This window comes from Lonchura striata, chromosome 16 (assembly GCF_046129695.1).
Source record: "Lonchura striata isolate bLonStr1 chromosome 16, bLonStr1.mat, whole genome shotgun sequence".
Classification (NCBI taxonomy): domain Eukaryota; kingdom Metazoa; phylum Chordata; class Aves; order Passeriformes; family Estrildidae; genus Lonchura; species Lonchura striata.
Genome location: NC_134618.1, coordinates 15178617 through 15199359, shown reverse-complemented (window position 1 = coordinate 15199359; position 20743 = coordinate 15178617). Strand labels below are relative to the sequence as shown.

The 20743-nt window shown below is 37.9% G+C and overlaps 1 protein-coding gene across 3 annotated transcripts in view; it reads right to left on the bottom strand.

Moving 5' to 3' along the window:
- Nucleotides 1-20743, bottom strand: part of USP22 (ubiquitin specific peptidase 22) — an 88170-nt gene that overhangs the window by 42025 nt on the left and 25402 nt on the right. For 2 of the 3 annotated variants that reach the window (XM_021549797.3, XM_021549787.3), the window contains exons 2-5: nt 14868-15000; nt 6121-6234; nt 5532-5576; nt 773-874 (exon numbers count right to left, since the gene is read on the bottom strand). In XM_021549797.3, coding sequence (XP_021405472.1) covers nt 773-874; nt 5532-5576; nt 6121-6234; nt 14868-15000 — 394 coding nt within the window. The remainder of the gene's footprint in view (nt 1-772; nt 875-5531; nt 5577-6120; nt 6235-14867; nt 15001-20743) is intronic. The other variant, XM_021549780.3, reaches the window with a different exon arrangement.

Here is a 20743-nt window from a genome sequence, read left to right as displayed (position 1 = left end):
TACAATTAACAATCTTGTACCGTTAACCATTATTTCCAAACTTCACCATTAAAATGTTACTGTGCATTTAACAGCATAGGAAAATGCCCAATAATCGTAATCCGAGCTTGTCAGGGAGCTAATTTTAACCCTCTGCTACCCAAGCTAAAAACAGCAGGGAAAACATTGGAAGAACTGTTAATTTTTATCACCTTTACTCAAATATTGTCCAGCCAGAAGCAGTTGCACACACTTCAGAGAATTCTTTGCTCCAGACCACTGAACTCTTAAGCATTAAACCTTTGAGATGCATTTCAAACCTGCTATTTGACACCACTGGAGAAATAAATTCACTTTTTAGAGCTCATATGAAATTGAAGAGATCCCATTTAGAGTGTAAAACATGAAGTAGGAATGTGGTCCTCTGCTAAACCAGATTTACCAATAGACTGCTTTGTTAAGGATGCATCAACTACATGATTTCCCTTCCCATCCCTGCACGGGATCTCTGATGAAGGCTGAGTTGAGATAGTATCAGTGATTTCTCATTACAAGCATATTGTCAAAAAAAGGATTGTGTTTTGTAGCTGTTACACAGCTCAATCATCAGCAGTATCTGCAGTGACAGAGTAGATATCCTTCCACAACAAGAAAAAGGTAGTGTAAAACAAACTCATCTTGTTATTCTAAAGCCTACAGAAAGCCACTGCAACCACCAATGGAAAAACAACACAGAATTTTGAACATACACATCAGTGACAATTTGACTCCAGAAAGGATTTCTGGAACTCACCTATGGTGCAGTTTGTGGTTATTTTTCTTCGCTTGGGGTTGTGTCGTAGCAATTCTAACTCTCTCTTGGTCGGCTCCCATGTTGAATATTTCTCTCCAATGCCTAAGCAGATGAAAACAAAGTTTCAGGAAGCTCTTTAGTAAAAGGATTAAAAATTCTGTTCAAGTCAAACTTTCAACATGCTGTCCATTAGGTTAGATTTAATTTATGCACAAATTAAGAACACTGATTGCTTTTTACCCCTTCTCAAAAAATATGGTTCAAAAAGATATCACCAAATTTTTGAACAAAGAAGAACATAAGAAAAGGTATTTTTTACTTATAAAGAACAGCTATGCCAATAAACTTTCCATTGTTGGATTATAATCATCCTTTCAGTTAAACAAAGAAATTCCAGCACAAGAATAAACTTGCTATTACTCAAAAATACATTTCTTTGTGCTCAGAGGAGGTTAAGTGACAGAACCAGCATTGATGAACTTGACAAGTTATTAAATAAATCTAAACCGACCCAACTTAATGGACAGATAATCTTTAGAGAACAGCAGAATTTAGTAATTCAATATACTAAACAGTTACTACATGTATATGCCATTACACAGAATGACCTCTCCTTATACTATTGCTAGAGGATTAGATGAGTTTTAATTTTTGACATTCACTTTGCTGACGTATCTAATGTTATCTAAAAATGAAATTAGTAGTAGTTTTAAACACCACCCTCCCTCCACCAACCAGTCAAAACTCTCCAAATATTAAGCTACCCTTTTTCATGAGCTAAAATCTGTCATTTTTCTTTTTGAAGACCAACACTGCATTTCCAGAAGATTTCTTTTGCTCAAAGGAAAGTGCAGTAGAAATGAGTCAGGTCAGTAGTATGGAGACCAGATTTGAAATCAGCACAGAGCTGTGTTCAGTGTAAACCTGATACACGAAAAACACAACAGTGAGGACTCACGTGCTGACCAGCTCAATACTACTGCAGTTTTCCATGTAGCACAGAAATTGCTGTGCAAGGTTAATTATTGTGAGTCACAAAGGCATCTCAGCATTAAAAATAAAGAATTCTAAGATGGCAAGCAGTCTATTCTAAAACTGAGAATTAAAGTCAATTAAGAGTTATTTTTTCACAGAATGCATGGAGCAGAAGCAGCGCTTTGCTACAGAAAATAAATTATAAATCATACATATGAAAAGGATAGTAGAAAAATATAGCTGGAGGCTTACACATACTGCATAATATACATTAAATTTTAATAGCTCTTTGATCTTCATTTTCAGAAATAGCTATGCTTGTCAGAAACTACCCTCCCAAAAATATTCAATTCATAGTTACTACTGACCCTCCAGGTTCTAGTAATAGAAGGTCTCATTTTTAGATTCTCAGGGACTAGAGAATTCTTATTTACACAAATACACTCATCTCTCACTTTATTTGATTCAACAACAGATTATGCAAGGAACTTAAGGAACAATACCAGAATCCCTTTCCTTTATCCAAGGTTCAGCATCAAGCTACACACCCAGGAAAACAGAAAAGGCAGGGAATGACTGAGACTGATGAGATAAAACAGCTGCAATGCTTTGGACACACTGCACGTCTGCAGAGACCCCTTGGAGATGCACAGATGGACACTTCACAGAGGATGGAACATTGGCTTCCAGCAGGTTTGGCACTGGATGTCTCCAGCACCCCTGGTCATATTTGTAATGCTCCCTCAGGAATTTATATAAATTCACTGGTAACACCGTGTTAGTAGCAGCAATTGCTTTGTGCAGCTGTAAATTCCTGTGTTTGGGTTCACTACAATTAAAACATGGCCAAACACATCCAGTCAGTGTGATGAACCCTGATCATAATTTAAAAATACCCCCCTTAGATATGTTTAAATCCTGGTTTAAGTCAAATACAACAAAATTCATACCTGGAAACACATGTGCATTTAGGCATGTAATAGCTCCATGTATATCAGCAGCACTATTTATATATGTTTATATATATCTATATATAGTTATATAGTTTAAATACTGTAGAGAACGGGACTAAAGCATGTCACAAGAGCAACTCTAAGTAAGGTTAAACATGACAGACTGGATTACTTTTAAAGATTCTGGATGAATCAAATATTTGTTCAATTTAAAAGAAATGAAAGGAAACACAAAACCATGTGCAATTAATGCTACAAACAGAGCAAACCAGACAGAAAACATTATTGCAGAAGCTTTTCATTAGAAAGAGCACAAGTCAGACACAGAAATTAAGATGTGTTCCATTCCAAGTATATAACTTAGCAGGAATGCTGAGGTTATATTACTCTTGAAAATTTGGAAAAGGCAGAGCCATTTATTAGGAATGGTTTGATGTTTAAAAATTAAAAACAACAACAAAAAATAACCAAATGACAAAGAAGGAAAAAGGTTTAATAAAAAGGTTTAATAACACTCACAAGCATGCCATAAACTCCAATATAAACTACCTTAAAGATTTGCAAACCATGCACAGGTCACCATTTACAATTAAAGGAAAGTAGTGTTAGAGAAGGCAAAACTAATAATTTTTAAAATGCTGCTATAAAATAGCCAGAGATTCAAGTCAGCATGTGAAATCTCCATCTAAGAAATTATTTTATTGGGTGAAATACTCAAATTGGCATTTCTAAGAGAATTCATCAGGGGCATAGGGATGAGTGAAGGAAAAGGCAATGAAGGCTCGGGTTTATAAAAGTCACAATTTTTCAATCATTGTTTACTTTGCTAAACTTCAAATTCCAATTTTTTCTCTCCCAAAAATTCAGACATTAATTAGAACAAAGGGCTCTGTGTATTCTCACCTTCCCTGTTATTAATCCTGAATACCAAAGGAAAAAATAGTGGCCAAGTTGCAACATTCAGAGTTACATCAGATAACCCCAAACTACAGCTGGACTGGGGAACTCATCACACTGGGAGTTAATACTACAAGAGTATGAAATTAATCTCATGATATTTGGGGGTTTTCTTAAAGTTTTTTTTTTTTCTCCAGGCATCATGTTGTTATGTGAGTATCTATTAAAGTATAAACTAACACCCTTCAAGCACTGTGGAGAGAAATTTGAATACAGTATTTACCCTTCAGTTTTTAAGCCAATCAGTTTCTGCAGACTGGATTACCTTCCAAAGTTCTTTAAGTTGGTAAAAAGATCTGAGGTAAATTAACTATGTGGTACAAATATAAACCCAAGACACCAAGTCTGGGGTTTGTGCTCCTCTTGACATTCAGTTTGGAGCAAGAAAGGATCTTTCAGATAACAACAGGGAGGGAGCACTGAGATTGGAACAACAGAGAGAGAAGGAAAAAAATAGACATATCTCTCCATTATTTCTCTCATGTACATTTCTCACTCCTTAGATAAATTTTTGAGGAAACACGTGGCTTCATAATAAAAAGACATAAAAAAGAACCTATGCCATGACTTTAAAGGAAAAAAAAGTCTACATTCCAGACTCCAGTAATTTTAAGTGTTGTTGTCTATTCCTTGATTTTCTATCTGCACTGGTCACTACAGATTAGTTCTCCAGGGACAGAAGATGGAATGTGCATACTCAAACAAATATGCATTTGTGTATATATACTTAATGTGCCATTCAATAGTCAGTTAATCAGTACAGAGGCTTCCTGCCTGGCTCCTCTGGGTGATTCTTTGACCTTCTCTACACAACTCTGTTCCTCTGGTCATCTTGGACCACAGTCTTGTAGCTGTAATTCCCTGGAATATAAACTATAGCAGGTTGATGCCCATAGCAGGACAAAGTGGCTGCATCTCAGTCCACAAGGCACAAATGTATTAATTGATAAGGACAGCATAACTAAGAAATTACTCTTTAAATCTGCGTATCTAAAAGTAGGAACTGGGGGAGGTTTCCTCTTCTATAGCATAATGAAGATCTGTTATGTTTTTGCAGCTGATTCATTTGGTGCCCCAAACACAGATTGAAGTTTCTAGAATAGGTGCAGAGATTGAATAAAAGATTTTGAAAAATATTCCCATTTTGTCTTGCTTTGAAAACCTGTGCTAAAAGATTTGAAGGTGTATTTCCTTGTTCCAGGACTCACTACCCTCCCTTCCTGTGACTCCCTTCCCTCAGACAGGCAACAAGCAGGAAGCAGACTGGGATCTGTAGTAGGAACCAAGTGAAGGCAGCTATCTTTTGAGCCAGCAGAAAAGCTCTCGTTAATACCGTGCTAGCTGCTATTTTTAAAATTGGAAATGAGGTTAAGAATGGTTTGAAGTCATATCGGCCCTGACTAAGGCTGTCACATTGAAACAGGATGCCATGGATTCCAGAAGAGACGTTACTAGACAGAAGTCATCTGTCTTCAAATACAGACTTTCCCACTTTAAGAAAACATACCTCCCAGAGGCCACTGGAAATGGAAGATGACAAGCTTTTAAAACTAATGCTTACAAACTACTCAGTTTAGAATAAATTATATTTCCTTTCCAAACAAACAAAAAAAAAACCAAACCAAAACAACAACAACAAAAAAACCAACAAAACAAAAAGAGAAAAGGTTTGTTTTGGAGGAATTCTATCAAGGAAAGAGCATATGAAATCAAGTCTGCTGCAATTATTCAGTCATTGGAACATATCCAAACAAGAGGAAAACGATTTGCACGATAAAACTGGCATTCTCAACTGTGATTCATGTCTAAAATGGCAGGATAATCAGCAAAGGGACGCTTGTTAGTGAGGTGCGTCGCCAGCCCACGCCTCTTACCTGTCATTGTACACTGGTAGTGAGAAACCACTGTTGGGGTGAAGGCTAAAAAAGAAAAAATTAGGGAAAGCAAACTGAATAAAACAAATGTGTGTACATATATTTGTGTGTAAATATTTCTACATAGATACTGTGCGTGTACCCTGAAAGCATAGGTGTGTAAGTAAGCTGGCATGATCTATTTTAAAAAAAAAAGCTTAAAAAAATCACACACAAGGGTGGCATTTCATGTGAGGGGAACAGATTTATTGCCTGTACCATGTAAATAAGCCTAAAGGAGCAGACTGTTACATTCTCTACCTAATACAGATCTAACTTTTGATATTATGCAAGTTTTTCTGGATTAATGTCAGATATTTCTGTAATTTTTTGCAATTAAAAATAAAATCTTTTTGCTACAATTAGATGTGGCTCACGTGTTAAACCCACAGTCTGACTCCTGCAAAGGAAGAACATCTCTCTCCCATGGCCTGCACTACTCTCTCTAAGGAGCATTTTCTTCCCCTTAGTGTTTTTTTGCCACTGAACAAATGGGAGGGACAGGTATGATTAAAAACAGAAACAAGAAATTCAGGCAGGGAAACCAAACCTTGTAATTTCCAAGCTTTTCGTTGTTCTTCTTTGGCAATTTGTTCCATGTCTTTGTCGTATATGTAATCTTGACACATAAAGCAGTATATACCCCCATACAAAAGGTCTATGGCTGCAAAACAGAAGGGAAGTTGGGGAGGAGGAAAAAAGATGTGAGTTCATAAAACCAGAAGGCATTTTAAAGCAGGCTTCCAAGTCAGGCACTCCTTCTTCCAAGCAGTCCACAAAAGAAGAAAAATCTGTACCTTAGAATCTGGAAGGAAAAAAAAAAAAAAAAAGAAAGAAGAACCCAGACATTTTTCCAGTTTCTGTGTGAGTTATTCAGTTGCTTCTGGCACAGCAAGAAAACTGTGCAGGGCAATAAAGCATCAGCTGCCTTCAAGCTGTTTGTAACCCACAATTTACCTCTCTAACACCTGAGTTACCAAGAGGCATCAGGACAGTGACTGACTACGATGCACAGAGAACCAGCACTGTAAGAGTTGATATATGAGTTTGAACTGTCTTTTACTAAGACTTCAGACATTTCTCTTTAAGGCCATTAAAATAATTAGGAAGCACCTAGTTAAAACATAAATGAAGGCTCAAACAGAAGACAGCATTGCAAATTCAAAGCTATTTCTCCAGGGGAAAGGTTTTCCAGGGTAATCCACAGGTTACTTCTGTCTCAATTTTTCATTTCACACACCCTTTCAGAATAAACAAATGAACACTGACCAATGTTAAAAATATTTTTCTTGCACAACCTTAAACAAAAGAAAGCCATGAAACAAAATAAATACCTAACTGAGAAATGTCATTTTACTCCAACATATACCACAGAAAATGTGCAAAGTAATCATAGTAAACTGCTGATTTTCAGTACATAGATATGAAAAAAGCCACAATCACAGGAAAGTTAAAAATCTGTGGGCATTAACAAATCTTACTAAAACACAATCTGCACCAACAAACAGCTAAGTAATACATCACCCTTCTCCCTCCCTTCTTTCAGCTCCCTGAAAGTATAGAGCTTTCATTTATTTTGTTTTTTAATTCCTTTTATTTCCAGATAATAGCATTATTAGACCAGCCTTACTGCAATGGAAACTTGTTTTAAACACAGGAAACCATTACCACATTAGGCAGCCTGCAAGAAACAGCACGGAATTACTCTGAAGTGCTCAATAAGCCAAACCACATGCCATGCAGCAGGAATTCTGCCATGGATCTCAGCAGGCAAACACAGGTGAAGTCTCTTTGCTGCTCTGTTAGTGGGGCAGTGCTTGTAGTGAGAATTTTTGGTGAAGTTCCTTTCTAACCCCAACTCCTCCATCCTTTCAGTCTCTACCCCCTCACAACCTGCTGTCCCTCTCCTTTAGTCTGCTGCAAGCTGGTTTTTTTCCTTCTTCCTCTCTTTTAAAATCACCTTTTCAATGATTATGTCAATTGTTTGTTACTTCTCCTATTACTCAATAAACCAAATCACTTTAAACAGTTTTAATCTTGCTGATGTGCTCCATTCTCTGTTTTGCCTGTTTGGACCACACTCAGTCTGTGGAAGACTTTAAGGACTGTTACCTCATGTAAATCACAAACTCAGGATTTTCATTACCTTGTGTAATGTCCCAACATCAGAATATTTCACCCTGATGCCCAGAGGACTGAATAATAATATCCTTTAGCAGAATATCTATTATATATATTAGCAGAATAGAGTATCGAATATATTAGAATATATATTACCAGAATATCCCAAAAGGGGACAAGACTCTGAGCTATGGTGGAGGATCAGTAATGAAACATTATGCAACTGCAGGGGTGGTATATCACAACTTACAGAGTATGAGAGTTCTACAATATTTACTCCATTACTTACTGCATTACCAGTTCTGCACATTTTTCTACAAAAAAGCTGTTGAAAATCCAAAATATGGGTCTTAAAACACAAACCCAAATACTGATCTCCATGTACTTTTAAAGCATCCCACCAACAGGCCTCCAAATAATAAAACAGGACTGGCAGAATATTGAATAAATAGGACTCTGAGCACTAATAGTTACAATTTACCATCAGAACATGTAGCTGAGCTCAGAGGATTCCTTACTTTTCCTTTCTTCCTGGATTTACATGCCTGAGCAATAAAACAGAGATGTCAAGGTCTAAACCAACAAGAGAGCAGAAGGTATTTCTGGTGTAAAGGACTAGAAAGTTTCACACAAACACTGGTGGAGTTAAAGCTGTAATTGTCCAGCACCTGATTAAGGACTCTTGAGGAAATATCCTCTCTCCAACACACTTATGGGAACAATGCAGTTGTACATTTGCCAACACTTCCAATGTCTTTTTAATGACTGCAAGGGGTTTTGGACAAATTACCTCAAGCACCAGTGGCAAGGCAGCCACACAGGCCTGGCCACAGCACGGAGGAAGGGCAGGAGTTTCTCATGGAACCCGAACACAGCTGCTCAGGAAAAGAGTCCACTAGGAAAATTTGGGAGTTAATTGTTTCAGATTAATGTAATTTAATTTTTTTCCCCTTGAAATACACCTAAACTTTCTTATGCTGGTTGTCTTGAGGTGAAGAACAGAGGAACCACTGAAGGGACTGTTTCACTGGCAGAAACTCTTCCCAAGTAAGCAATTCTTTAGCACTGACTGAAGGTACACCACACCCAAAGGACAAAGTCCACACAAAACTTTCTCCCTCAAAGGACTGGGAGGAATGAAACAAATTTCACCTCATTGTTGGCTAAACCTTTTTTGTTTAAAACTAAAGTGCCATGAAGCTCTATCCCAAACTGAAACACCTGGCCAGAAAATTCCATAAAAAACATGACAGCAAAGCATGAGAATGCACATGTAGCAGATTTCACCATTGGTATTTGTGTTGATATTTTGGACCACAAAACTAACAAAAAGGCCTCAAACTCACAAAAGGTTTGGAAACTACCAATCTAGGAACAATGCCCAGGTGTTTTGGGTTAACCCACTGCCAAGTCTGCCAGGATGCCTCACACTCCTCATGAGGAACATCTTTTAGGGAGCTCCTGTGGAATGGCTGCAACTCTCAACTTCCAGGATCCCTTCTCGCAGGAAGGTAGAGAGGGATGAAATCAGTGAACTTCAGTTTTAGCTTAACACACATGCAGAATTTATTACCCTTGGAAAATAAAATATCCAGCAAGTAGAAATCTACATTTTCTTTCACAAGGAAGAACCGAAAACAATTTAAAAGAATAACAATGTAATTTTATTAAATTTTATCAATCCAGATTCCTGGTTTAGGAATTCAAAATACCTACTTGGTGATCACAGGCAGAACAATTTAAGAATGAAAAGACCTCTTGGAATGTAACATTTTTCTCTGCTTTTATACCTTCTGTGCTGACAACAAGCTTCCCTTCCTTTAAAGTCTGATCTCCTTGGACACCTTTACATACAAAATTATAAGCAGCTGCAACCCAAGAGAGGAATGAAAATATATTTTATTTTTCATTTAAAAATAACATTATCAGCCTGGAGAAACAAGGAGGCAGCACAGAAGATCATGCAGAAACAACAACAACTTTATCTACTGGTGCAAGGAACACTAAGTCTTAAAAAAACAACAGCTCTGGGATGAAAGTTTAAATCTGGCAGCAAAAAGTTTTCAAACTGCATCTGGGAGCCAAGTAAAGTGTTTTAGTTAAACCCAAGTGCTTCACTTTTCCAACTGTATCCACTGATGTCCTTGTGAAAATGTTAGAGACCAGAGATTATGGGAATAAAACAAAAGCAGGAAAGTGTGCCACATCCAGAGTATGCATATCTCATCCAGGTAAAAAACCTTGGATGTTCAGTTTTCGAAAGATCCAGGTGAAAAGAAACTGACTTTGCTCAGCTGAGAATAGGATACTTCACCATAATATTTGATACCATTCATCAGATAGGAGATATTTGTGAATCATGTTGTGGTATCAATCTCCCTTGGATCACTGGGTGCACTGAAGCAGAAAAAAACCATCCAGCAGCAACTCAGAATTCAGGTCAGTTTTTACCTGTACTGAAATTAATTCCATTGTGAATTTCTGTGACTCAGTCTTGGCATATTATCAACCTCAAATCAACACAGTCTGTGTTCCATGCAAGAAACCTGCATTTCCTTCAACTCCGGTAACAAAGGAGGCTAAATTGGCAATTCTTTTAGACCATTTTAAGCCAACATCCAAAGCTAATTCATTCTCCCTGATTTCTCACCTTGAGTGTTAATCATTAAACCCATTCCAGGTAATTGGCTCAGGTTCCCAAGAAGTGATTTGTTAAACTTCAGCCAGTTCTCCATTGGTTCTTGTCTCTGATCTATCAGCACAAAGCAGGCATCTGATTGCCTTTCTCCTGATCTCCTGGCACCTGGAATCTGCACCACAGGTCAGAATTCCTGAACAGGTAAGAAAGGAGGAAAAGAGGTGGAAAAGGGACTACTCCTGCTAAATTATGATCCAGCCATTGAGAACTGCAGGTATTTACTGTCAGGGAAAAACAAAAACAAACCCCAAACTTCCTTCTGTTGCCAAAATCTTTTAATCCACATTAAAAACTATAGTCATAGTCAAGCATTATCCTTCCCTCTCACATTCAGTACCTTCTCCTAATACTTGAGATAGAACTATTCCATTAAATGCTGCTTTTTCTTCTTTTTTCAAACCAGAAGCAAACAGGTGAGAAGTGTTTTTGTGGCTCTGAAGTCTCCAAGATGCCTATTGGCCCCATATGGACCTAGAATTTTAATGTTTAAATTCATTTTGCCTGCAATCCAAACATGGCAAGCACCCAATACTATCCTGCAAACTACTTAACACCAGGAGCCAAATGGGCAGCCCCTGTGCTGTACACTCTGTGATGGTTTAGAATATCATCCTACAACTCTGTATGAATCCAAGCCAGGAAAGATAAGATGAAGAAAAAATGTCCTGGTGTCCCTATGGAATCTAGATAAAAAATATGCTTTTAACTGTTAATTTAGAGGACCCACAGTGTGTCAAACCATTTTATGCTAAATTGTTATGAGTGGAATATTAATTTCAGCTCCTTGACCTCATTCAGAAATACGTGGATTGTAAGCCCTATAGCAGTGGGTTTTTCTACAGCTCAGAGTGTGTGTGTATTAAAAAAACAGCATTGTGTAACAAAAAAATATTCACTCTGAAAGAATACTAAAACTTCATTTGGTGTCTGCCCAGGACTTTTCAGTCCAAATCAGGAAATTGATAAATTAATCACTGCTACGGTTTTGAGATGAACTTTGTAGTACCAACCTCTCTTCTCTTTTAGAGCTACTGTTCACAGATATCTTCCTGCTTCTGCTACTCTGGGCCTAAGTTACTGTGTATTTTCCTTCATTGAGCAGCTGTAGAAAAGATAAGGAAAAGACTATCAATTTTTACAAGGATAGAATCCACCAGCAGATTCTCCAGGTGCTGAACCTGATTTGGAAGATGACAGAGTATGTTGATGGCACACATTCATTTAGGATAATCAAAATAGCTCCAGAAGGATTTCAAGTTACTTAGCAAATAGGCAATAGCACCAAGAGTCAAACTCCATCCACTAAAGAGGCAGACAAGTAACACCAATCAGAAAAGAAGTTTTAGAGCCCCTGACTTTAACTTCCAAGTAACAATATCAGCTCTGTGTTGAATAGCAGGTTAAGAAGGACAAAATAGAAGTCATGGATGTATTAACTAAGAATGCAAGCATTCATTAGCACAACAGTCTTAATCCAAAGGGCAGGCACCAGGAATAGACACATTAGAACTGGAAAAGTGGAGTATAATGATGATATTGAGAATCACACAAGAGATTCAATGAGAAAAGTTTTAAATTGTTCCAGTTCCTACAGGTGGGGAAAAGGAAACATCTGACAGGATCAAAACTACAAAAAATCCCAGAGGAGCTTAGTAAGGACTCTGCTCTCACCATTTCACAACTCCTCACAAAAGACACACAGAGCCCAGTGGGAGTATCAGACTATCCTGGAGACTGACTGAGAGGGACTGAGCAATGCAGAGATGAAAGAAAGCAGCTCCTACAGCTGGATCTTACCTCACCTACCCATCACCCACATCCACAACTCAAGGAATACATTAAATTAAGTCCAGCATTATAAATATACATTGAACAGGGAGGCAGATTCAAGAGCACAGGTATCACTGTAAAGTCAGATTGTGAGTGCCTAATTTAGATGGTTCAGGCAGGTAGAGATAGCAAGGGATGTATTTAAAACCATGCTGGAATTTGATTCTGGAGCCTCCTAAAAGACACAGCAAAGAGCTGCAAACACATCCCTGCCATGCTCAGACAGCTGTTACAGCTGAAATCCGTGGTATTTCTTACAACTGTGATTAAGTGTTCAGCTCCTGCCTGTCTCCATGGAGACTGATGTTGGCTCAGCAAAAAGTCACCAAGTGCTTCAAAATAATTCCTCTTCGTTTTGAAATTTCAAAGCACTTAACTTGTTTTTGCCTATCAGATGTTATTTTCCCAACTAAAACTGCAGCAGGGAAAGCAACCAAAGGCACTAGTAAAACTACAAAAATATTTTTAAATCTCATTTCACATGCAGCTGGAAATTAAACACCAAAATATACATTAAAAAAACAGAGAGAATGGAATCTCCAAAACTAGAAATCAAGCAGTCACTTGCACCATCTTCACATTATGTGTATTTGTGCACCAAGTAATTTATATTTAGCTGCAGAAGAATCCTTTTTGGGATGATTCAGTAAAGTATTTTGTGCTAATTCACTACAGCAGATAACAGCAAATTCTACCTTGCACAAAAAATAACCTGAATTTAAGCTTCCCAGATACATAAACAGCAGCTGAGAATGTGTGCAATTTTAAAGCTTTTTTAAAAGGTTCTCCATAAATATGGTGGGTTTAGTGGTAAAAATATTACAGCATTTATAAAGTGTCCACAGATAAACAGGTAAATACTGTTGACAGTCTCAATTTAGCACAGTATTTTTTAAACCTGAAATGTAGCCATAAACTCGTATTAGCACAAAAGGTTGTTTTATATATATATATACACACACCCACACACCCCTTTTACGAGAAATTATTCAAGTTTACCTCAAATAATTTGCACTTCCACATTGCTAAAGATTCAAAAAAATAAATTTCAGCTAATGAATTGACTTTAAAAGCTGTTTGAGATCACACTCTGCATAAAGCAATTAAAAGATGTCACACAGGGTTGGGTTGTTATTTTCGGTTTTCAAAGAATGGCTGAGGTTGGTAGGGACCTCTGAGGTCACCTTGTCCAGCCCCTGCCCCAGCAGGCTGCCCAGGCCCATGTCCAGAGAGATTCTGAATATATTTGGGGATAGACCCTCAACAGCCTCTCAGGGCAACTTGTTCCAGGCTTTGGTCACCCTCACAGCCGTGTGATAATCAGACACAACCTCCTGTATTTCACTTTGTCCTCCCTGCCTCCTGGACACACTGGAAAGAGCCAAGGACAATTTTTAAATCCCTCTTTCAGGTATTTGTACCCATTCATGAGATTCCCCTGAACCTCTCCTGTGAGTTAAGCAGTCTCAGAGCTCTCAGCCACACCATGATGGAATTTTCAGTACTATGTTCCAGTATTCTATTTTTCAAGACATTTACAAACTTAAACTATACCACTACTGAGCCTCATCTTTTTCTTTCTTGACACATATGGAGGAAGAAACTATAATGATCTGCTGGTTTAAATAATCTTTTCCATAAATAGTAAACTTACACACCCGTTTCTTAAGCACAGGAGTACAAAGCTCTGGCCTTCTGGAGCTTCTCTGTCTTCATGGAAAATAAAGACAGTTTGTTCCATAAGCACTTTAGGATAAACTAAATTAGGAATGGTGTCCATGCTGGTCAAGAGGAAATTTATGCCATGAAATAATGGCGTTTTTTTCCTGTTTCTTTCATCACTCCACCACGAATGTATTTTGATTTGGCGAAAAATTATATCCATCCATTTTAAAACAGGATTTTAATACAGATCAGGATTTTGTATTGTAACTCAAAAATGTTCTGAACTATAAGCAATAGGTAATTTGAAACTAAACCAAAGGCTTTTGGTTTTGAATATGAAATAGCACCAAAGCACCAAAGCTGACAGAACAGAAGAACTTGTTGGCCTTGAAACCAGCATTTTATGAGACTGGTGAGGGAAAGGTACTCCGTATGAATTAAACTCTTTTCTTATTGCTAAGGTTACTGACCCCAATAGAAACAAGAAGCCAACACAGATAAATGAAGAAACTCCCCCCCGCCTCTGAACTTCAGCAGTTTAAATAATTCTGATTGCTACTTGATTAGCCTCCTTTGTGATAGAAATGATGGGTGTTTTTCCTCAGCAAGAAAAGAAGTGAACATGACCTCCTGAAAAAAAAAAGTTTACTGAAATAAATGTTCTAGTTCCAGGCATCAAACCCACCATTTTTAACACTTAGGGAAAAAAAAAACCCAAAAATCTGCCTCCTCACATTTTTATATATGACATTAATTCATAAATACCAAGATACTAAGGAAATTTTAAACTGTGAAGATAAACTTAACAGTGATGCAACGGAAGTTTAAGCACCAAGTTTAGAATAATGCCACTAAACTAACCAAATCCCCAAATAAAATGATCTCTCTGCTTCATGAGGTAATTACAAGAAAATATCACTTTACTGGCCTGGAATGGACAGGGATAACAGAGGATGATGAGCACCATTGGGATGAGAACTCACCTAAATTGTGTCGCTTTGTCTTCGCGTGCTCGTGAATATGTTTCTTTGTAAAACAGCCAAAGAAGACACAGTAGAGGCAAGAGTGGAGTCTGTTCAGGTGGGCACCACACATATGACAAATGCACGACTTTGCCTGAAACAGCAAAACAGACACAGGTTGTGAGTGTCAGAAACATCTCCCAGCTCAGGTAACCGGGCACAGCTCTCATGGTCACCCGTCCCTTTCACTCTGGAATGCTAAACAACAGCAGGGACACTGTTCTGTCCTCATGTGACAAAACCAGCAGCTGGTTTTGATAACAGTTAATAATAACAGATAAAATAACAGAGAAAACGCTTCCATTTGTCCAAGAGATTTTCAAGTCCTGCCAGGGAGCAGGTCTCATGATTCAGATGAACACCAGAGCCCAGGGAAAGGGGCTGCCCAGCAGGGAAGTTAAGGAGTGAACAGGCAGGAGTTGGGGTGGTGGGACCATGGCAAGAACTCTGCTTTTTCACAGCACTGACCTACTTGATGCTCTCAAAAGCTGTAATATAACTTGAACATTAACATGTGTGTGGGTATATGATATTTTATTTCTCTGCTGGGAGATTCTGCCAGATTCATTAGATTTTTCTACATTAGTCCAAAGAACAGTGGCATAGTGTCAAATCCATAGCAACAGAGTTACAGAAGTTGCATTTGCCATTCTAAGACTGGCTTTGGAGCAGGAGCTGAAAGCAATGGGCTGAACTATTCCCCAAAACTACCCAGAATGGGCAGGTCTGAGGAAATTTGCCCTGATTCATTGGAAATTAATAAGCACACACCCCTGATATGACAGTTGATGATAGCAACATATTTTAACAAGTGAGGCTTAAGGATTAAAAAAAGTCACTGGATCCTAATCATATTTGAAGCACTCTAAGCCAACAGCATCCAAACTCATTTCTTAGCATTAAACTAAAGTACTTCAATAATTTTTAATTACTCTGTTTAATAAGAGGCTTAAGAGAGTTTTGACATGAAGTCTTTCACTCAACCACACTAAAAGTAATTTAGGTTCAATACCATCTGACTGGAAGTTACAGACAGGAGAAATTCCTTGCAGCAAATTCAATTTTCATCTCAGAACTGCATTCAGACCTATGTCTGAGGGCAACTGAACTTCTGTAACAGCTTAGAGCTACAAAGAACACTTAGAGGTATGTCTGATTTTACAGCCTAATCTGAAAATACTATTTCTTTGCTTGACAATATAGAAGGACCCTTTTCTCTTCACACTAAAAAAAAAAAAAGAATTGGGATTACTAAAATCCTAAGCTATCATCTAACTCAGGCAATGCATTTCATCAAAAACAACCCACAAAATTCTTCAGTAATATTTGCCCAGTCTGCCACGACTTAAAATTACTGCTGAATAAATGATGCACAATCTTGTTCTCTAGTCTGGCATTTTTCTCCCAGAATACTTTTGGCTTTAAAAAAAAAAAAATCACCAAAGCAGCTCGCAATATGTTGCACCATGTAATTTATTTTCAAGCTCCTACAAATTAAGACTTAAATTCTGAATCTCACATGTTGTGTATTCAAAGTTATCATAAGTTGTTAGGGGAAAATGTTGAATTGAACTCCACACACCTACAGAAAGAAATATTTTAAAGTTGGGCCAAAAAAAATTCACCACCACCAGCACAATTTCCATCTTTAGAAAAATGCTGCAGAACTGTCAAACTGTTGCCTAACGGCCGCTCGTTGGCTGCAAAAGCTAAATAGGATCAGCCTATCTGTTAAGATTGCTGCTATGACAACAACTCCAGCAACCAGCTATTTTACTGAGCCAGCTAAAAATAAATCTTTTAGCATTAAATGTATTGTAAACACATGACATAACAAGCATGTAAAAGCTGGTCATTTTAGGGTAAAAGGCAGAAAATTTGTATCTTAAAGAGTTTTTATTGCAATGGAAATTAAGATAAATTGAAGAATGTATAAGAAATTTAGTGATAAATTGACAGAGCAATTCAAACATCTCTTGAAAGGAAGCTATTTTATCCACATCCTCTATTTGTGCAGTATAGCTCAAGATGGCTTTTCAAAAGTTGTAAGAAAACAAGGTTAAAAGACGAGAGTGCGGAAAGAAATCAATACCAAAACCATAGTGCCTATTCTTAACCAGATTAGCTCTCTCCTTGTCATCTGTTTGTGCTTTTAAACAATTTGCTAAGTTAAAACAAAGCTGCCACTCTCCTACCCCACCCCAAATAATCAAATTCTTTGTTTCATAATACTCCCACCCTGCTCACATCTCTTGAGGCTACAGTCTAAGATGAAACAGAATACTGCAAATGAGTAATGAGAAGCAGTCAGATCCATACAGTCACCAGCTTGTTTTAAAACAGCATTCAACTTTTTAAAAAAGCAAGTTAGGTCTTGCTTATGGTCTGGATACTTTAGGGAACTCAACCAGGATTTCAGCTACAGAATTAACCTGCAACCTCCTCCCCCAAGATACAGGAATATCCCTTCCTTGTCCAAGAGTTTCCCCTTCCTTCACAGTCTTTCCCACTATTATTCTGCTCCTTTCCTGCTTCCCTCCTGTATTATCCTCATGCCCAAGTACCCCACTCTCCATCTTTCACTCCATCATACACAGTCCCTCATCTTCATGTCCCCAGCCAGCTTTCTTCAATCCACACTAAACCTCTGTCTGTTACCTTTATTTTTGCTCTGATATTCCAACAAACCACACACAGAAACCAGAAGAGGCCTTGAATGTTTTCCCTCTGGAAGATTATAATCACTTTTTTAAATGGCAAGAATGGTCATGCACAATATAAATGGTGTATGCCCATTCAAAGAGTTACTGATAGTTTTGACAGCATCTCAATTCCCTCTGCAGTGCTTCACCCTCTGCTGATCTCCTGTGTTGCTACCAGGGCTGGGGTAACTCACAGGCCCAGACCCAGCCATGTTTTGTACCCTCTACAGAGGAGGTTCAGCCCAGCAAAAGAGGGTGCAAACATTACTGCATGACACACACAGGGGAACTGGCTGTGACCACCTGTAAGGCAAGGCAAGAGGCCACCTCTAAAAATAAACTATCCCTACAAAGCAAATAGTGCAGTGAAAGCAAGATGCATCCAGTGACTTCAGCTATTACAAATTCTCCTTCTACATTTGCAGCTATTTCAGAAATAGCTTTAGAAGTACAATTTTTATTTAACTGTATATGATAAGAGGAAAACATCTTTTTAGAAGTTTTCCACTGTGGAGTCTTGCCTCTTATGCTCACACTAAATATATCAAAGCACTTAGAGAACAGAGAGGTTTTTAGCTACGAGCTTATAAGCCAAAGTCCTCCTACCTTTCACAGTCTGCAAAACATATCCACCACAAAGGTACAGGGGAAAAGATGGTTGAGGTAACACTAACAAGACAGTGGGAGGCTTGGGAGGTTAAAAGATCATAAGGAAGGTGGTGCCACCCTGTAGGTGTTCACAAGTAACTCAAAGAAGCAGATTCCTAAGGAAGTCTTAAAGCAAACACGAGTTATGGATCCCTGCAATGTTTGATCAGGTACAAATCCGTAGCATTGGGAGAGGAAAAGCTTCCCAAATAAAATCTACTTTATTTCCTCATCTTTTAAAGTAAGTATTTTGAATAAAACAGATATAATGTTTAGACACATCAGAAAAAAAGAAAGTATTCATTTTTCTAACATGTTATAATCGTTACTGGAAGTTTTTGATGAGTATGCTTCATTTTCCAGCCCAAATGTTCTTCAGACACAACTTTATTTTCAGTCTGCACAGATTAAGGTGTTTGTCTACATATGCCTACCTAGAAAATACAGATGTATGTGGGAAATTCTGCCTCCATGCCCAAGTTTGCCACCATAACCTGCTTTGTTCCCCAGGAGCAGTGTCTGTGTTCCAAAAGTGTTACCTCAGCTCTGCCAAACTATTCCTTACAAGGTTGTGCTTCAGAGGACTTGAAAGAAGGTGAAAGCAACACTTGTGTAGAGCCTTAGGAATCTGTGACAGCTCCTGCAATAAAACTCTGCTTTCTTCAATCCTTAATCCCTTACAGACACATGAACAAAAGTGAAGAGTCTGATTTAAGGTTTGCAGTGTTCATTACCTCAATAGCAGACCAGGGGAAAGAAGAAAAAACAAACCTAAACCAGGAAACTCAGACCTTAGACTGAATTTTTTTTTAATATGATGTGCAAATGCCTTCACTGGGCCACTGATCAAGACACTGAAGCAAAATTTAAACATTCCCTCACATATTCAGTGTTCCATACCTTAATATTCACATTTTAGGAACAGTCAATCCTCTCTGGGAATTTTTGCCTATTCTATTCTCCTTGCTATGTTTAGATCACAGCCTGGACACAGAGTTTTATTTTTATTCTTATTCATTCATCTTGCAACCAATTCTCTTCCAGATCTAAAGCAGCCACAGCAGCTCATGTTGAGTGATGAACAGTGTGCTTCCCTTGGCCTATTTTTTAAAAGGAAAAAAGGACAGATAATCACAAAAGGACATGAAACCAACCACTGCTGAAGATGGAGACCCTATGGCTATTCCAACCGTGGTGTTTCTTCTGCTCTGTAGGATGACAGAGCCAGTGTTAAAGCACAGCCAAGAGGATTTATTACTCGAGTACTCTGCACCTCAAGAGTAACAAAAATGGGTCAAATCTACCTTACAACAATTCTGTCACTCCTTAGTCTGTATTTACTCCCAGACTCCCCATGCTGTGTTCCTGACACTAGTCTGTCACAAATCCATCAAACACCAGTACAGGGGCTGGGACATTTCAGAAATTTTAATAATTAAAACTTCCAAGCCATGTTCTTAGAGTTGCAGAGACAAAAAGAAGGAATTGATTCTACAGTTCTGCATGATATGGCATACAAATCACTCCTCCACAGGCTGATAGGATGATTCAGTTACTCTGAGTCAGTGCACTGTTCTGACACATCAGCTTTAAATAATTTAAAAATCAACTTAAGTATTGTTCACTCACTTCCTGCAACCAAGTCTTAATTAGAAAGATTAGAAATGTCAATGTTGTCTTTAAAAGAACATGCCATCAATATTGTAAATTTTATTTTCAGACCCACTGAGGCCAGGTGTACCCATAAAGGTTTTATTTGTACAAGCAAAATTGTGCACTAGTTACAGAATTGAGTTTGGTAAGTGCACAGAATATCACAGGTAACTTCATAAACTGGGTTATTCTAAATGTTTGTTTAGATAGCAGCAGAACCAAAAAAAAAGGCAGAGAGGAGATGTCTACACAGTTCTCCCAGACTGAACAGGACACTTGGCTCTGACCATCTGCTTGAAGTTTGAAGACAACAATATCACAATTTATAATTAAAGATGAAATGGCCTAAGCTGTTAAATAACATCACAGTTCTCAGATGGAGTGTAAATAAAAATATACCATTATGACCATGTGAGCAGCTTGCTGCTGATTCCAGTGAGTCCTACTTCTGTCTGTAACTGAAAAAACTGTGGAAGAGAAAAAGAAAGGCACTGAACATGCCAGAAAGCAACTTGAGGAAACTTTTCCCCCTTTCCTCTGATAAGGATTACATGCATGGACAATACTCAAAAGAAATACAACACCTATTTCTGAATTCACTCTGAAATGAAGACATGTTAAATGAGAACCATGTTATAGCCAAAGTCTATCCAGGTTACAAAAACATGACTGTGGTTCAAGGGCTTTCATCAAGAGAACACTGCAAATCAATGTACAAATACATAACCCAGATGAAATTAATAATTATGTCTGGGGGCAAAACAGAGAACTGAGTAAGTATCATTAATTCTACATACAGATTTTTCTCCAGCTCTTCTTGCCCTGGATGATGTG